Raw genomic sequence first — 15,476 nt, 5'->3', positions numbered from 1 at the left:
GAGGGGAAAGGTGAAAAAATATATTCAGAATATTAAACACTATATTGAATACTTTTTAAATCATTGATCAAAATTTACTGTGCATGATGCTTTCAGTGCATAGTTTCGGTTTATTTTCATGAACCCAGAGATAGGTAAACACGTCCTCCGTACATTTACATACCAGGTTTAGTGACCAACTGAAAACAAAGGATTTAATTTGCATACTGATGTGTTGACTGGATGGTAAACAAATCTACTATATTCTGTGTAATCTGACTGTTATGCGATCAAAGCACAGTGTGTTTTTTTAAATAAGAGTTGCTTCTTTTACTGGATTGACGTGGTTCATTACTGAAACATTTTACTGCAATATCAGTGTTTTTTATTTAACAGTGTGTGAGACCTCACTGGCAGTATTTGCATAACAAATAGGTTTTTTCGCATGGTCAGAACATTGACGTAATATGTTGATGTTGACACTCATATTATTCCGCCTGAAGTCACGACAGCGATGAAGATATTGATTTGTCTCTATGTTGCATGACTATGTTGAATGATAATTTCAAAAAAAGAATTTATGACAGTGGCATTGTATACATGTATGCATAAACATAATTTGTTTAACGGCACTCCCCCTAGTGTTGAGAGACTGTGATATACAGTGTAGTATACACTAGTAGACTCTGGTTATAATAAATCAGATAACGGTACATTCTCCATAGGCAGAGAGTAAGGCATGTGTATCCCGTAATTAAACATGTGTTGCCACAATGGCCCGCCCTGAGTTTAGAGAACTGATTAGACTATTGGAGTTGTTTAACAGGACTTGAATACATTAGTTGTGCAGTATGCCATCTTGTTGAAGTTAGCATCCACTTACTAAGTTTTGTCACTTTCTAGGAGAAAGTCCCCCAATGTTCATGTTATAACAGTCCTCAAAGATCAGATACTTGTAAATGTATAAAGTATTATCGTTATGGTATACATTTAGTAATTAATCATCTGTTTATCCACAGCCAAATACACAAACATTTTATGCCGTTTTTACGGAAACTAATTTTGACTATCGCGACTATTGAAAATATCATCTTTCAACACTTCTTTTTACGCTAAAGATTCACAAATTATACCATCTATCATTGTGAAATGGGCTAAAAAATTACTAGTGTTCCAGCGAGGGGTTAACTTTGAGTTCTGGCCATAAGATAAAATTTAGTCCGTAAATGCGATGGACTATATTCTCCAGAACTATAAAGCACATAACAATTCTGAAACCCACTTTCAAAGACATTATCTTATAAAGCAACATTGAAAAAAATCAAACTCATAGAAAGAATGAACAACAAGAACTGGCAAATCCTGTGTAAACACCCTATTTTTAGGAGGTTCACAGGAATATTCATAACTTAACCCCTGAGCAAATATGAACACGAATAATACACAATCGTATTCTCCTATGTCCCAGCTTTCTGAAAATGTATACATTGCCATAGCCATTCCCTTTCCCTCTCACTACCTTAAAGGGGAACCGCTCAATCCCATGGATTGCACCAAAGAATCATGGGACACTATTGTTTATGTTGTTTACAATGTTAATCTATCTTTTGTTATCCATTGTTATTTTAATCCAGAAAGTAAATTTGTTGTGAAATTAATCTTAACTGGAAGGTGCCCAAACTATATGCACAAACTAAACTTTGATATTCATCTACTCAAATAACAAGCATGTACAAATGCATTTGGCCAGATTGCTGCAAAGACACAAAAAGAACAAACTGAAAGTTATGCAAATTAGCTTATTAATATGCATAGATTAATACAAATGTATTAATACAATACAATACAAACGTTTTAACAAATTTGATCAATAAAACATGCTGGAAGTACTTAATTTGTATGCAAATTAGCCAATCAACACATTAACTCAAGTAAGCTAGATTGTTTCAATTTTTTCTAAACATTATATATGGCAGCGCTAGTTTTGAACAAGTTCAAGCAAAAACATTTCATATTGTAAACAGATTATATTTTTACGATTTTTGCCAACAATTTTTACATATGGACACATACTCCTCCCAATACCCAAGTGTGAATTAAATCCAGCAAGATTGATGTACCATCATAAAATTGTAAACTGTAAATATGACACAAGTTGATATGTCACCAAGTAATTTGATACATGCTTGAACAATGACATCAATATCTCACAGTGTAGTGATCAATAAGATTACAACAAGGTCATACAGACTCACACAATAAAAATCAAATGGGTAAGATTAGCTGAATTTTTCAGCATGCATCATTAATCACAAAGTATTGCAAATGATTGTAGTGAATACAAACTAGTAGTCTTTCAGTTGATATCACTCCTCTGCTTGAGATTCATTATGTGAAGGCAATATCACAAGAATTATAAAAATTAGGATATTATCAACACTAAATCCTTAGATTGATAGAATCAAATCAGTCTGACAGCTGCCCACCCAGGGTTCATGAATTCCAAAGCTACTTTGTTGGTCGTCATTTTATTTTTTAAAGAAACAAGCAATCTTTCAATTTAATATGCATGCTCTGCTGTCCTCAGAGATCTTTCTTCAAAATTGAAAATGTTCTGTATGATGAGATATTAACTATTTGCTATGGTTATGTCTGAGATATAGGTCCAGGCGAAAGGACACATGAACAATAGACATAAGTCTTCGTTTTCGTGTTTTGAAGTAGCAAAACAATCAAGCGACTGATAAAAATTGTCAAGAAGCTGTCATTTATAGCAAAAGTTCAAGCAGACACAAGACAAAGACAAAGGTGCCAGGAATGACAAAGAACAATAAATCCAAAACAACCTCCCACAATATATGAAGGTCTTTTAAGAAACATATGTTCACTGGTTTCTTTTTTCAGAAACCTTGACTGCTCAATATAAATTAAATATTAATTTGTCATGAAAAAGACGTGAATTTTAATTACACAAGAGTTTTGTACAGCTATATCCACCCAGCAACGTACACTCAGGTGTGTGAACAAGAAACAATATAGCCATACATCAAACTGGTCATTTCACTCAAATACACCATATTGAGATACAATGATAGACTTAGAAATCTACTAGAGAAAGAGAAATACTCATGGGGTTTAATTTTAGCAGATTTGATGTTGCAGCGATATTCACTATTAAAGTTGGAAATTCACTTGTTTGTAAAGTTAACAATACATTCCAATTTTATCTATATATATTCAGTTTTCTTATTTAGCAAAATAAGGAAATAAAAATGGCCAGTGAATAATTAAGCTTTGGACAGTATTTTACATATAGAATTTGGTTCAGCTGTGAACCTGAGACACAATGTCAATATAAGACAAACACAATAAAGATCAGACACCATTAATTAAATACAAAAATAGACACAGTATGAACAAATGAGAAACAGATCTGTGTAAAATTAATATAAATTTGACATTATGATATATGCATGTACATTTTAATATGATAAATTCCAAGCTGCAAAAGTCAAGGGGTTTGTCAATTTAAAGAATACATATTCTCATAAGATTTGTGAGATCTCACAGGTTGCAATAATTCTGGTCTAATTATTCTGCTATTATAGACTTGTATTATGAAGATCGGCGTTTGTTATTTTGATTACTGGTGAATATCCACTGATGGTACATGACAAATCAACATAGCTCTTGATTTTATCCACCCTTACTATCATTAAAATGCGATTTAATTTCAGAATTTCTAGCTGTTGGGAGATAATGGCAAAGATAAAACTGTATGTAATATGCAAAAAGAATGAGATCGATCAGTAGGAAACTCACTTCCTGATCAATATTTCTTTGCAGCAATGTCATTTAATATTTAACACAAGCAGCTGCATAATAACACGATATACAGAGATAATAAAGGTTACTAATACAATATGAAATGGTAACAATATCTCAGACAATGGACACATCATAGCAATCTCTTTTGGGGTGATTGAATGGCCAGCCGTCGGCACTCACTTTCACTGCAAAGACTTATTTGATAGCATTCAAAAGTTACACAATCAATCAATGTCAAGTCTCAGGAATGAATCAACGTGTGTACTGTATTGTTATTTACTGGGAAGCCAAGGTAGGAATACATTCATGGTTAAGCACAGTATTGAGACTTTAAAGGGACCAATGACCATATCTGTATCGACTATGTCTAAGAATTTTTTTTTTTTTTAACATTACCGGTACATTTGCATTGTGTACAAAATTGGTTATTATTTATAGCTTTTTATGTATGAATATTTGTGAATAATTTAATGAAAATTAAGCAATATTGACTACAAAAACACCATTGTTGTTTGTGCAAAAGAACCAAATTTCTATTAATTTATCTTTATGCCAAGATAATAATATTAGTATAAAATGAGTTGCAATGCTGTTAAGGAATAGGTATGTTGTTCCAAAAACACCGACATACATGTACAATTGATCAATAAACACATTTTCTAATATGATTTCAACCCAGGGAAATAACATCCTAAGATTTATGGGGTATATTATATGACCACAATTTTGTTGAACTTTTCAGTGTAAACCCAAATAGCTATTGTGTATAACTAGATTGGTAGCTTTAGGTGTACCCGGTAACTGTTTTTCACAAAGTACTGCACACTGAAATTTCATTATAAAAGTACCCCCTGTTATAGTATGCTCAGTGACACTTCTGTTTGGTATGCCCAATTCCATTCTTTGATCCAAGTCACAATGGATTCACTTCACATAGGTTTTGGGGTGAAAACTGGACTTGAGAAGATAAACATCAGGGCACTTTTTTGCCAAAAATGGCCAAAATTTTTGCTAAAATGGCCATAAATCTTAAAATTAAGGGGTCATAATGATTGACTCAGCAGTGAAAATGCTAAAGTCGTCAACATCAGTGAACAGAAATTGGTGACAGTAAGTGGACTTTTGAGCAGAAGTGTCAATGAGTTTGGCACTAGTGGTTCAAATTAGTTTAGCGACTAGTTAAATAATGTTTTTGATACAGGAATTACATGAACGACTAGTCAAATTTAAACCAATAGATTTTTCCCTCTTATATCACATTATAGCTAAAGAAACAAAAACATGCAACTTTGCATTTGATTTTCCATGGCAACGCATCATAACACTTGACATCATGTTTCGTTTACCATGGAAATGCACTGAAGCATGCACAGATGTGTTTGATTTTGTTGACAGTGAATACAGGTTGATAGTGGGAATTCTGCCGAAGTATAAAGGTGAGGCAACATCCAAATAAATGAACCTACAGTCTACATTTGGGCACAGTGAATATAAAAAAGACAGGATTGTTGACACTGGGGCTTTAGTTGAATTAAATTGAGTTAGAATCACTGAACATCAAAATAAAGCAACATTATAACCAATAATAAGCAATAAGATTGTAGATGATATAATAATATCATCTGATTGATGGATATTTAAACACATAATAAAGTTAAACATTAAAGCTTGAAAAGTAAGTAAGTTCTTTATATATATCAAGATTTTGATTTTCATTTGCAAGTGATGTTTTGTTTACTCATTTTGGGAGCTGATGCTATGAATATGGACAATTTTTTGAAACAATGAACTTATTCAAATATTTTACTTTTATTTGGCCTTTTTCAATGGACATTGCAATAATTTAACAACTGTAAATTTGTACCAGTCTTTAGTGTGTAGCATTTAAATTTTGAAATTTTTCCAAATTGTTTTATAATTTGTTTGGCTTAGTTTTATGACAAAAAAGAAATGCATCCTGTAATAAATACCACACTGACACTTGAGACTAAATCAAATGACTTATGAACTTGTCTGGTGAGAATTTGTAACGCTGAGAACATGAAATAAGTATGGTACACACAACACAACATCATTAATGGCTAGCATGACTTATATCTTCATGTGAAATTGGACTAGCTGGCAGTTAAAGGAACAGGCATATTATCATATATAGTATCATGAAGTACCCCTGGGGTCCTCAAGATGACCTTACACACATTCACATCAATCAACTAAACACAAGTTCTTGTGTTTCGTCAATTATTTTCTGCACAAATCAAGACGAAAGCATAAAGTCTCATTTAATGGTCAGTATTTGTCACCTGTACATGTAGTTATATTGTAATGACCCCCCCCCCCCCAATTGACAAGCTCAATGATTTGTTGTCAATAATTATATATTATTCCCTAATATTTTTATTCAGTCAACTGGGGAAAGTATAAGTGACATATGAACAAAAGACGATAATTATCATAAACATGCATTCTCTGGTGTAACAACTAGAATATGTAACAAAATAATTAAACTATAGTAGGCTTTCCACAATAGAAACAATATATCAACAATACTTTAGACAGGGGGCAAAAAACAATCCACAAATGAAAACCGATATTAATATCATTATTATCAAATGCATGAGATGGCAATCCATAAAAATAATCAAATCTTCATATGAAAAAACCACTTTATAATGAAAACCCTTGGGTAGTCACTATACACAGGTTTGACTGTTCACTATCCATGTTTTAATGGTGCCAACTGCACCATTTAATTTGGAGACACAATCAAAATAGTGATTAAAATCTACCATACATAGCAGGTTTTAGAGCATATATTATAAGCAGTGTTTACGCTTACATGAATGACAGGTAAATTGTATATAGTCATATTGATGTAGTATAACTGTGTGCTTTTATTAGAGCAACTATGGTAGTAGTACTTTAACATGTTCTTCTTGTCATGAGACTCTATGGTTGATGTATTTAGGATGGCATAAAATCTATTGCTATTCACCGGGAATTAATGCTTTACTTTACATTACATGCATGGCTGGTTGCCAGTAGTCTTGTTTTCAACAAGCATTAAGTACTTGACAATAGTAATACTGATCATATCACACTGGTTTATTATTTTATTTACTTATCGCTGTTGTAATTAGTGGATTAGTTGTTTGCAATCAAAATCATGTACATTACATGTTGATGCATGCCTCAGATTTTATATCCAATACAGTATTTGTCAGTCGTAATAAAATATTCAATTTTAAACTATGATATGCAATTATGAAAATATTAAATCCCAAAATACTGGCTTTTGTGTCAATGTTGAAATAACAAAACATCTTGTTCTCATTAATTGTTAATATCTTTTATACAGTTTTATTTTGACATGAGGCGATGCTGATAACAAACGAAATGGCAATGATGAGTAGGGATAGAGAATTCAGTAGTTTTATTATTGTATGGTTCAGTAACTCCTATGTATATTATACATAGTCTGTTCTTGGAAAACATTTCTCATGAGAGTTCTATTTTTAGATTTATCGTGTAGTAATATGTTGTTAACTATATGAAATGACCCATTCAAAGGCCATTACATAATTGCTGTTTCGTATGTGAGGTATTGAGCAGGGTTCCATGGTCCAATGACTTAATATTACAGCAGCTCAGAATACAACATAAGGGAAGATTACATGTAAACAATTTTGCAAATGCTTCTAAAATGTGCTGAACATTATTTTGAAAAGCATGTTTACATAAAAAAAGGTTAACGCAGTAAAATCTGTCAGAACAAAAATTAACCTGGAGTAAAGTGAAAACCAACACTGTTCAGTTCATTCAATCTCTATAATGTTGCTTAATAAAAAGACCTCTATCCTATGTCAACTATACAACTGTACAGACTGTTGTTTGTATTTGATTTCTTACATATTAGGAGTACCATGGTCATTACTACCCCATCCAGCCTGTCAAAGACCTAAACAGATTCTACTACCCTTTTGACACAGCAAACAATATAAATGGAGACTGCCTGAAATAATGGTGTACATAAAGATACTAATTCAGAGAGATTGGACCTAGTTTATTGTATAGATATAAACACATTTCAATGAACCGAAGAGTTCATTAGAATTCAGTTTCAACACCCCCCCCCCCCAGTTTTGTAACTTTAGCTTCCAAAATTTCATCAATTTTTTACTCTTTGTACAAGAGAACATTGATAAACAAGATTGCTATGTACATAATGAAATGGTTTGATTTTTATATTCAAAATTTAATCTTCTAGCAGCATGACCTTGCAGACTGAGTTTGTTTTTTGTTATTGGTTACAAATATTTTTGGGATTACCTTATTGCATGTGTCAGAATACATATTTTTGTAATAGTGTTATGTGTCACCTGATCACCCAAGTGTATTGCTGTAAAAAGTAGTGCCATTGGTGTAAGTGTAAGTGAAAAGTTAAACGTGTAAGCTCTCTGATTTCTTTGATGTTTTTTGCACAATGATTATTTTATGTGATACTCTATTTTCATTGCAAAGTTCAATAACAAAAGATAAAAACTGTTCACATGATTACTATAATTGAGCAAATATTTAATTTCCAATATACAGGTAAATAAATAATGATAATGATAAATAAAACTGTTCTGAATGAGATTGGAACAAGTCTGATATGCTATGAGAGATGCGCATCATAGAATGATTGATTATGTGTTATAGAGACAGTGAGAACTAATCAACTGTAAAGTCAAGTTCATCAGAGTGGATGTCAAAATGAAACATCAGTGGCATATGCATGTAATCCAATGATGCCATACACAAACTGATTCCCAACAGATGTAACCCAATCATGCATTTACAATGAATATAAGTGTCATTACCTGATTAAGAAGTGAGTAGCCATTCCTTCTCCACATGCCAGCTTGTACTTGAGCCACCATAACCTGGGTACGTAATGACTCCTCAACCATCTCTACTGGAGTCAACGCTTGCTATAAATAAAAAAAATGGAAATATAACTAAGTTTACAAGTTGTTTTGTCATTGTAATGAGAAAAAGAAAGCAGATATATCAGAGTGTAAAGAGTGAGTTAGCCAGCTACAAAACAAACAGCATACTTTCAACAAGCCATTTAGAATGTCAGAACTTCCTAGCTCCTTATGTGACAAGTGAGCAGTCAGCATTTATAATATGCTACCTTTTTGAGCAAGTTCCAGTTCTATACTGTTTAATGAATGTATTGCACTGCTAAACAACACACACGTCTTTATGTTTATGTAAATATCAATGTAAAACAAAACGGCCACAAGTCAGCATCTTGGATTGAATCGGACTGATCAGACTGATAAATTTGATAACATATAAATTTGCATGGACATTCACAAATGTCTGTGTACTAAGAATAGACAAAATGGCTGCCAGTTGACCATCTTGGATAGAATCATGGCACAAATTAACTTGCATCTTTGAGAAACAATACATTGCCTCTGTAACAAATTTGAATGAAAATGCTGACTTTTCAAGAAGTATTTTTGATACAATACAAAATGACCACCAATCACCACATAATCAGTCTACACAAAGACATAACGCTTTTCATACATAAATGTAATTATATAGTCTTGATGAAAATATCTTGCTTGAGGGCACAATTCCTGGACCTAATATCCAACTTTTTCTACTTTCCAGAGAACTTTTCAAATTTTCAAAGCAACTGTCACTAATGTCCATACAAGTTTTAAGGCATCACAGGCAATGTAAACAACTTGCAACAATATTTTTGACTTTTGCAACTTTTTATCCAACTTTCACAAATGTTCATACAACTTCCATGACTTTCCAATCAACTTTTTCGACCTTCCACCAAATATTTTTTACCTTTCATTCAAAATTACAGTCATTAATTTCAAGTTTTAGTACTTGTTATAAGAAAACATTTGACTAAATGTTCTTGTTATCTTGTTCTTGTTAAATTTCTTGTTATCATGTGACTCACCATGTTACTGTTTGCAAATGAGTATGAAATTAAAATTAGCAATTTTATTTGTGCTTCTGATGATATAATGTAGTGGTTTCTACTGTAAAACAAAACAGATATAACATTTTTCCAAATTCTTGTGAAATAGGCACTGGTTTACTGGCACATTTTCATAAACATATACATGTTACAGGTGACCATATATGGTAGTAAAAATGTCAACTCACTGGAGGAAGGAAACCTTCTGAGAAGTAGGAGACTCTGTGCTTCTGGAGGTGAAGATGTAGACCTGTAACAAATTGAGTTATTTGATAAAACCATGCAGTCTTTTTACAATGTAATGATTAACTTATCTGAAAAACAAAATGATGTCAAGGTCCTATAATGTCTAACGTATATACCAATTTTGAACAAAATCCATCTGTAAACAGCCGAAAAATGCTTGATTTTGATGATTTTTAGCACAAAAATGGCTGCCATTCGGCCATCTTGAATCAGATCGTGAAACAAATTGATGTGTATATGTATATTATCATGTATGATGTATGTGTGAAGTTTGATTGTGATTGGTACAGGCATTTCTAAGATACAGGTCCGGACGCATGCACACACACACACACGCATGCACGCACGCACACACGCACGGACACACGAAGGTCAAAACATAAGTCTCCGTTTTCGGACTGCATCCGAACGGGGACTAAAAATTGCATCCAAATTATAGTGGTAAAACTATAATAGTACACATAACAGTAGTCACATTGAGGGCGCTATAACAGTATTAGGTTCTTAATGTGAGCTGTGAGGGCGCTAGTTAAATAAACTTTTAATGTACAGATATGTATTCAAAAAAGCATAAATGAATGATTTTTAAAGTTGAATTTGTATCTTGTTGTGGTATTGAATGATCACATTAAAAAAAAATTAAAATTGCATCACCACATCATTTTTTAATTTTTTAATCATGAAACAATACAGAAATTTAAAAAGAAAATATTGCCCCATGTTTCATTCAATGAAGTGATTTATTCAGATGATTGATACTGACACTGAGTGAGCCATGGTACTGACCTGCTAGGAACCTTGTCAATGGTAGATGTACACTCACAGGTTGACTGGAGACATCATAAGACATGCAGCTACACTCATAGTTGGCAACTACCAAAATAAAACATACACAATCAATGAACATATTCAAAGATAAGTAGCAAACCTACTGGCATGACATATGATACTGGTTACTGTGAAGATGTCAGGCACTTATAATGGTGGTACCAAATACTACTCCTTGGTTCGTCTCTATTGTTCAAACAGTTCACTAACCCTTCAATAGTGGACAGTTTTACTAGGAATATACTCTTTTTTTCATTCAAAACAGTACTTGTTTAGTAGTTTCCTTGTTCACAACTGATCATACGCATACCGTTGATCGCATAAACTCTTCTCTCACCAAAACCACAGTGCATACATGTATTTCAATATTCTGTGACACTACTCTGTCCATATAATGTTGCAATTTGTTTACTACAAAGGGCAGCACATTATGACAATGGTGCTTCTTTGTACCTCTGTAAAATAATAATTATTGGCAGCAATACACACCTTTTCTCTTGATTGCTGATGCAAAAGGGCCACTTATCTGCCTCAACATTTTCATAGTTTCCCGATAAACTTCAACTAGAACAGATCTCTGTAAAACATGTAAACGCAGATTAGTGTTATCAACAAAGAATGGAAACTAATGGGGATACAATTTGCTTTTGATTACTGTGTTACACCTACATCACTATAGTGAATGAGGAGGATTCTAAGATAGTGTGAGACATACAGGCTCATCCGATATGGCACTGCGGGAGTTCATTAATGTTATTATGACATACCAACAGTATTTGTTAGGTGCTTAATTTGTTTTATGACCAAGATTCAACAGTTGCGTCAACTAGTGCATATCATAGAACATTTAAGGCCCTGGATCATGCATAAGCATATCGCCCTATGCTGAAACATTCAGTTGACACAAACGTAAACAAATATTTAAAGTTGTAAAAGGCTTTGTTTATTTTTACACCACAAACACCATTAATGTTCTGAATTTAATGTCATAATATTACGTAGATGCAGGGTCAATGAAATGCAATATAGTAATTCTTTGTTGTCTGATAGAGTATAGCACTAACATAATGCAATGTCCAAATATGGATAATGGTATATAAGAGTAGACATCGACATGAGCTTAACAGCTGCAAAAATATATACAATTCTTCAATATTGTTTGGAAACAAGTGACATAAGAGCCGTATCACTATGAGTCGAAGAAAAATATACTAAAAAAGCTGTATTTTCTGTTCAACAAGCATAACTTGTGCATATGACAATTCATCTTGTACAAATAATGCACAAACACTAATAACCTTACAAATACATGTAGTACTAAATACTTCATCAACAATCTCTTCAATCCAATTCAATTCAATTCAATTGTGGATATTCCGCTCACTGCAAGACCCCGTGAGATACCCTGACCCTTACGTTTATATGATGGATGATGTCGACAAACACACAGTGCCACGGCCCAAGAGCCTTCTCCTTTTACGTAAATTTGGTGTTTCAACACCAAATTCTACACCCCTTTCAGTGGCTGGTATTGGGTCTAGATGTGACGATGTCGGAACATTGCCTCCGATAAAGTGCATGCTCGGCTAAGCGCCCATCCCCTTTAAAATGCTTTTAATATGACTGTCTAATCACAAAACCTTGTCTTTGATCATTGCTTAAGGAATACTGGTAATCGCTTTTATATGATACAGCATGAATAACAAAACTACACTTCGATAATGACCTGTTAATAAAAGTGAAATGCGGCAAATACTTGTGCCATATTCAGTTTACCTATCAAAAATTGCTAGTTACTAGTTTTTGAGAAAATCGTACTTCGACATTGATAATTCACTTTCGCACTGCGTTACCAGAAAGTCTTGGGGAAATTCCAAAGAATTACAGCATTCTGATTTGTTAATAACAGACTTGACCCATTAGATCAAATCGTGCAAGAATATGTCATGGCAGAAAGTGTTTTTCATCGAGACTTTGCGTACGATCCAAAACATTTGACAATGAAGATAATGATGAAGATTTTGACTTCAAATGTGTTCCAATATTTTTAACCTCGTAAATTCGGGTGGTACGTATTTAATATTGTAATAAAATGTGCATATTTTTTGTGACCATTTCTGTTTCTTCATTCAATAACAACGATATTAATTTCATAAATTTATTTTCCTCAAAGACATAATATCTCCCCAATCTGCTCCCCAATCGCTCTTGCATTCACTGTATGAGCGTTTTTGTACAGTCGATATTGTTGTGTGAACGGGATATGGTGGAGTAAACAATGGCGCTACCACCGTCTCTGGGGGAAAGCTTGACCTGTGTCACGTGATTGAAGCTGATTGCCAAGGACGTAAAGCAGAATATGGCTTATTCAATTCAATTCAACACTTAAAAATAAGGAATAACTTTTCATCAACTTTTGCAACAAAAGGTCCAGAAATCAAGGTCCTTTCGGAATCCACAAGAAAGTATCAGCATGTGAGATTTTCAATTCATCATAGCAAATCAAATCAAAAGTCTCCAATTCAAACAAATGGAACTACATGCATTGACCATACCATATATCAAATGTGCTACTAATGCATAACCTGGAACATTTATTACAGGCAAAAGTAAAATCTGTATTAGAAGCGGCACATTCTTTCTCAATAACCAAAAGTCACCATTTATCATATTTTTAGACGCTCCAATAGAAGCTATATGGCTCTGTTGCATTGTACCATTTTAATAGAAGATGTGGTTTTAGATTTTAGTACTGGAATGTCAAGCTATGTATACAAAAAGGTCTCTTTAGCATATACATGTATATGGTTTCTCATCAGAACCAGACACTATTATTACACTGATAAATAACAGACATACTCACATCTGATCCGCACCAATCTATCACCATAGAAATAATAGATCCAATTTTAGCCTGTAAATTAAACACGTTTTCCCAATCTGGTTCAACTTCAATATGCTGTCCAACCTGCCTGGTAACAGAATCCACCCCCTAGGAGAAACAAACACAGATTGTAAGTCATCAATGACCAATGCATGGTGATCACTCACAATATATTTTTAATATAAATTATCAATATGTGTTGAGTATATTCTCTTGCAGTAAAACGAGAAAGGCCAAACTCAAGCTCTTATGGCGCACATGATGATTTTCAGTGACCTCTTGCTAAGTCGCACCTCGGTAAGTCACGATTTTGACAGGTAGTTGGATGGCTCCCATAAATTTTATTGTGTTTTGGCGACAGTTCTGAAGTAAAAGAAGTAATGTTTCGTGTATTGTGTATTCAACTAGCCATTAATGAGACAACTTAACACCAACTGTTCATCAATTACTGAGATACTCAAGGTGTCAACAGGGTGCTGAGTCGCAACTTTATGTACTTGTCCACCATACCCCCTTTGATATAGCTCTATAAAACTCACTACAATGAGTTGAATTCATCACTCTGATCCCTAGTTCTCAACTGAGCAGCATGTCTAAGCGAAAGCTATCCAGTCTGTCTGACTGTACGTAATAAACTTGCAGTGATCAACTGTGTCAAGAAAGGTGAAACCAAGAGTTGCACGAGATCTAGCAGTCAGTGAGCCCACTATTCGAAAATTTGTTTTCAAAGCCGTGATAAGTCACGGTTTTTGCTTGGATCCCGACCGCCACGACTTAGCAAGGGGCCACTGTAATTAGATTACACCACACAGTCTACGTGATACAAGACAATAATGAAAATACCGTACTCGACCGTGTTAGCGCCCAGGTGCCTCAACTCAGAAAATCACGATTTTTTAGGGGTGGGCGCTTACCCGAGCACCCCACTTGAAAAAGAGTGCAAATGAAAATTTGTATTCATCAAGTGACAGATTACGTCTTTGAGGGAAAATCAAATTACTAAATTAGTTGCGTCGTCATTGATTTTCACAATGAAGAAACAGAATTGATCACAAAAAATACGCACATTTTATTACAAAAATAATTACGTACCACCATAATTTATGGAATTAAAAACATTTGAGTCTGTTGGAACACAGTCGAAGTCAAAATTGTCATATTATTTCCACTGATGAAGTTGTTGGATCGTATGCAAACTCTCGATGAAAATCACTTTCCACTATGATGCATTTGCAGATTTTACCTGTACAGCAGCGTCCTTTGACCTAATGGGTCAAGTTGGTTATTAACTAATCAGAATGCTGTATTTGACTGACGCAATTCTTCGGAAATTCCCGAAGACTTTCCGGTAACGCAATGTGGAAGTGAATAATAGATGTAGAAGTACGATCTGTTGGAACTGATTTCAGCGAATAAACGACATGGTTTTTCAAACAACTAGTAACTAGCCATTTTTGAGAGATAAACTGAATATGGCATGAAATATTTATCGCATTTTACTTGTATTAACAGGTCATTGTCGAAGCGTAGTTTATGCACAGTTACCGTGTTCTACGCATTCACAACCTGTTCACAACGATCGATATCTACGCTGTATCATATACAAACGATTACCAAGATTCGTTACGCAAGACCAAGTTTTAAATTAGTTGCATTTTGAAGGGGTGGGCGCTTTGCCGAATGTGACCCCAAATATAAAAATTGCACAAAAGT

At 33.8% G+C, this 15,476-nt stretch overlaps 1 protein-coding gene across 1 annotated transcript in view; it reads right to left on the bottom strand.

Moving 5' to 3' along the window:
• Positions 1-15,476, bottom strand: part of LOC102801080 (E3 ubiquitin-protein ligase UBR2-like) — a 63,854-nt gene that overhangs the window by 34,022 nt on the left and 14,356 nt on the right. The window contains exons 15-19 of the mRNA XM_085495480.1: positions 13,743-13,871; positions 11,369-11,456; positions 10,838-10,924; positions 9,994-10,055; positions 8,670-8,780 (exon numbers count right to left, since the gene is read on the bottom strand). Coding sequence (XP_085351606.1) covers positions 8,670-8,780; positions 9,994-10,055; positions 10,838-10,924; positions 11,369-11,456; positions 13,743-13,871 — 477 coding nt within the window. The remainder of the gene's footprint in view (positions 1-8,669; positions 8,781-9,993; positions 10,056-10,837; positions 10,925-11,368; positions 11,457-13,742; positions 13,872-15,476) is intronic.

The sequence above is a fragment of the Saccoglossus kowalevskii genome, chromosome 2 (genome assembly GCF_978046115.1).
Source record: "Saccoglossus kowalevskii chromosome 2, keSacKowa6.1, whole genome shotgun sequence".
NCBI lineage: Eukaryota > Metazoa > Hemichordata > Enteropneusta > Harrimaniidae > Saccoglossus > Saccoglossus kowalevskii.
Note: the sequence above shows the minus strand (reverse complement) of the source record. Positions and strands in the feature narration are given on the sequence as shown.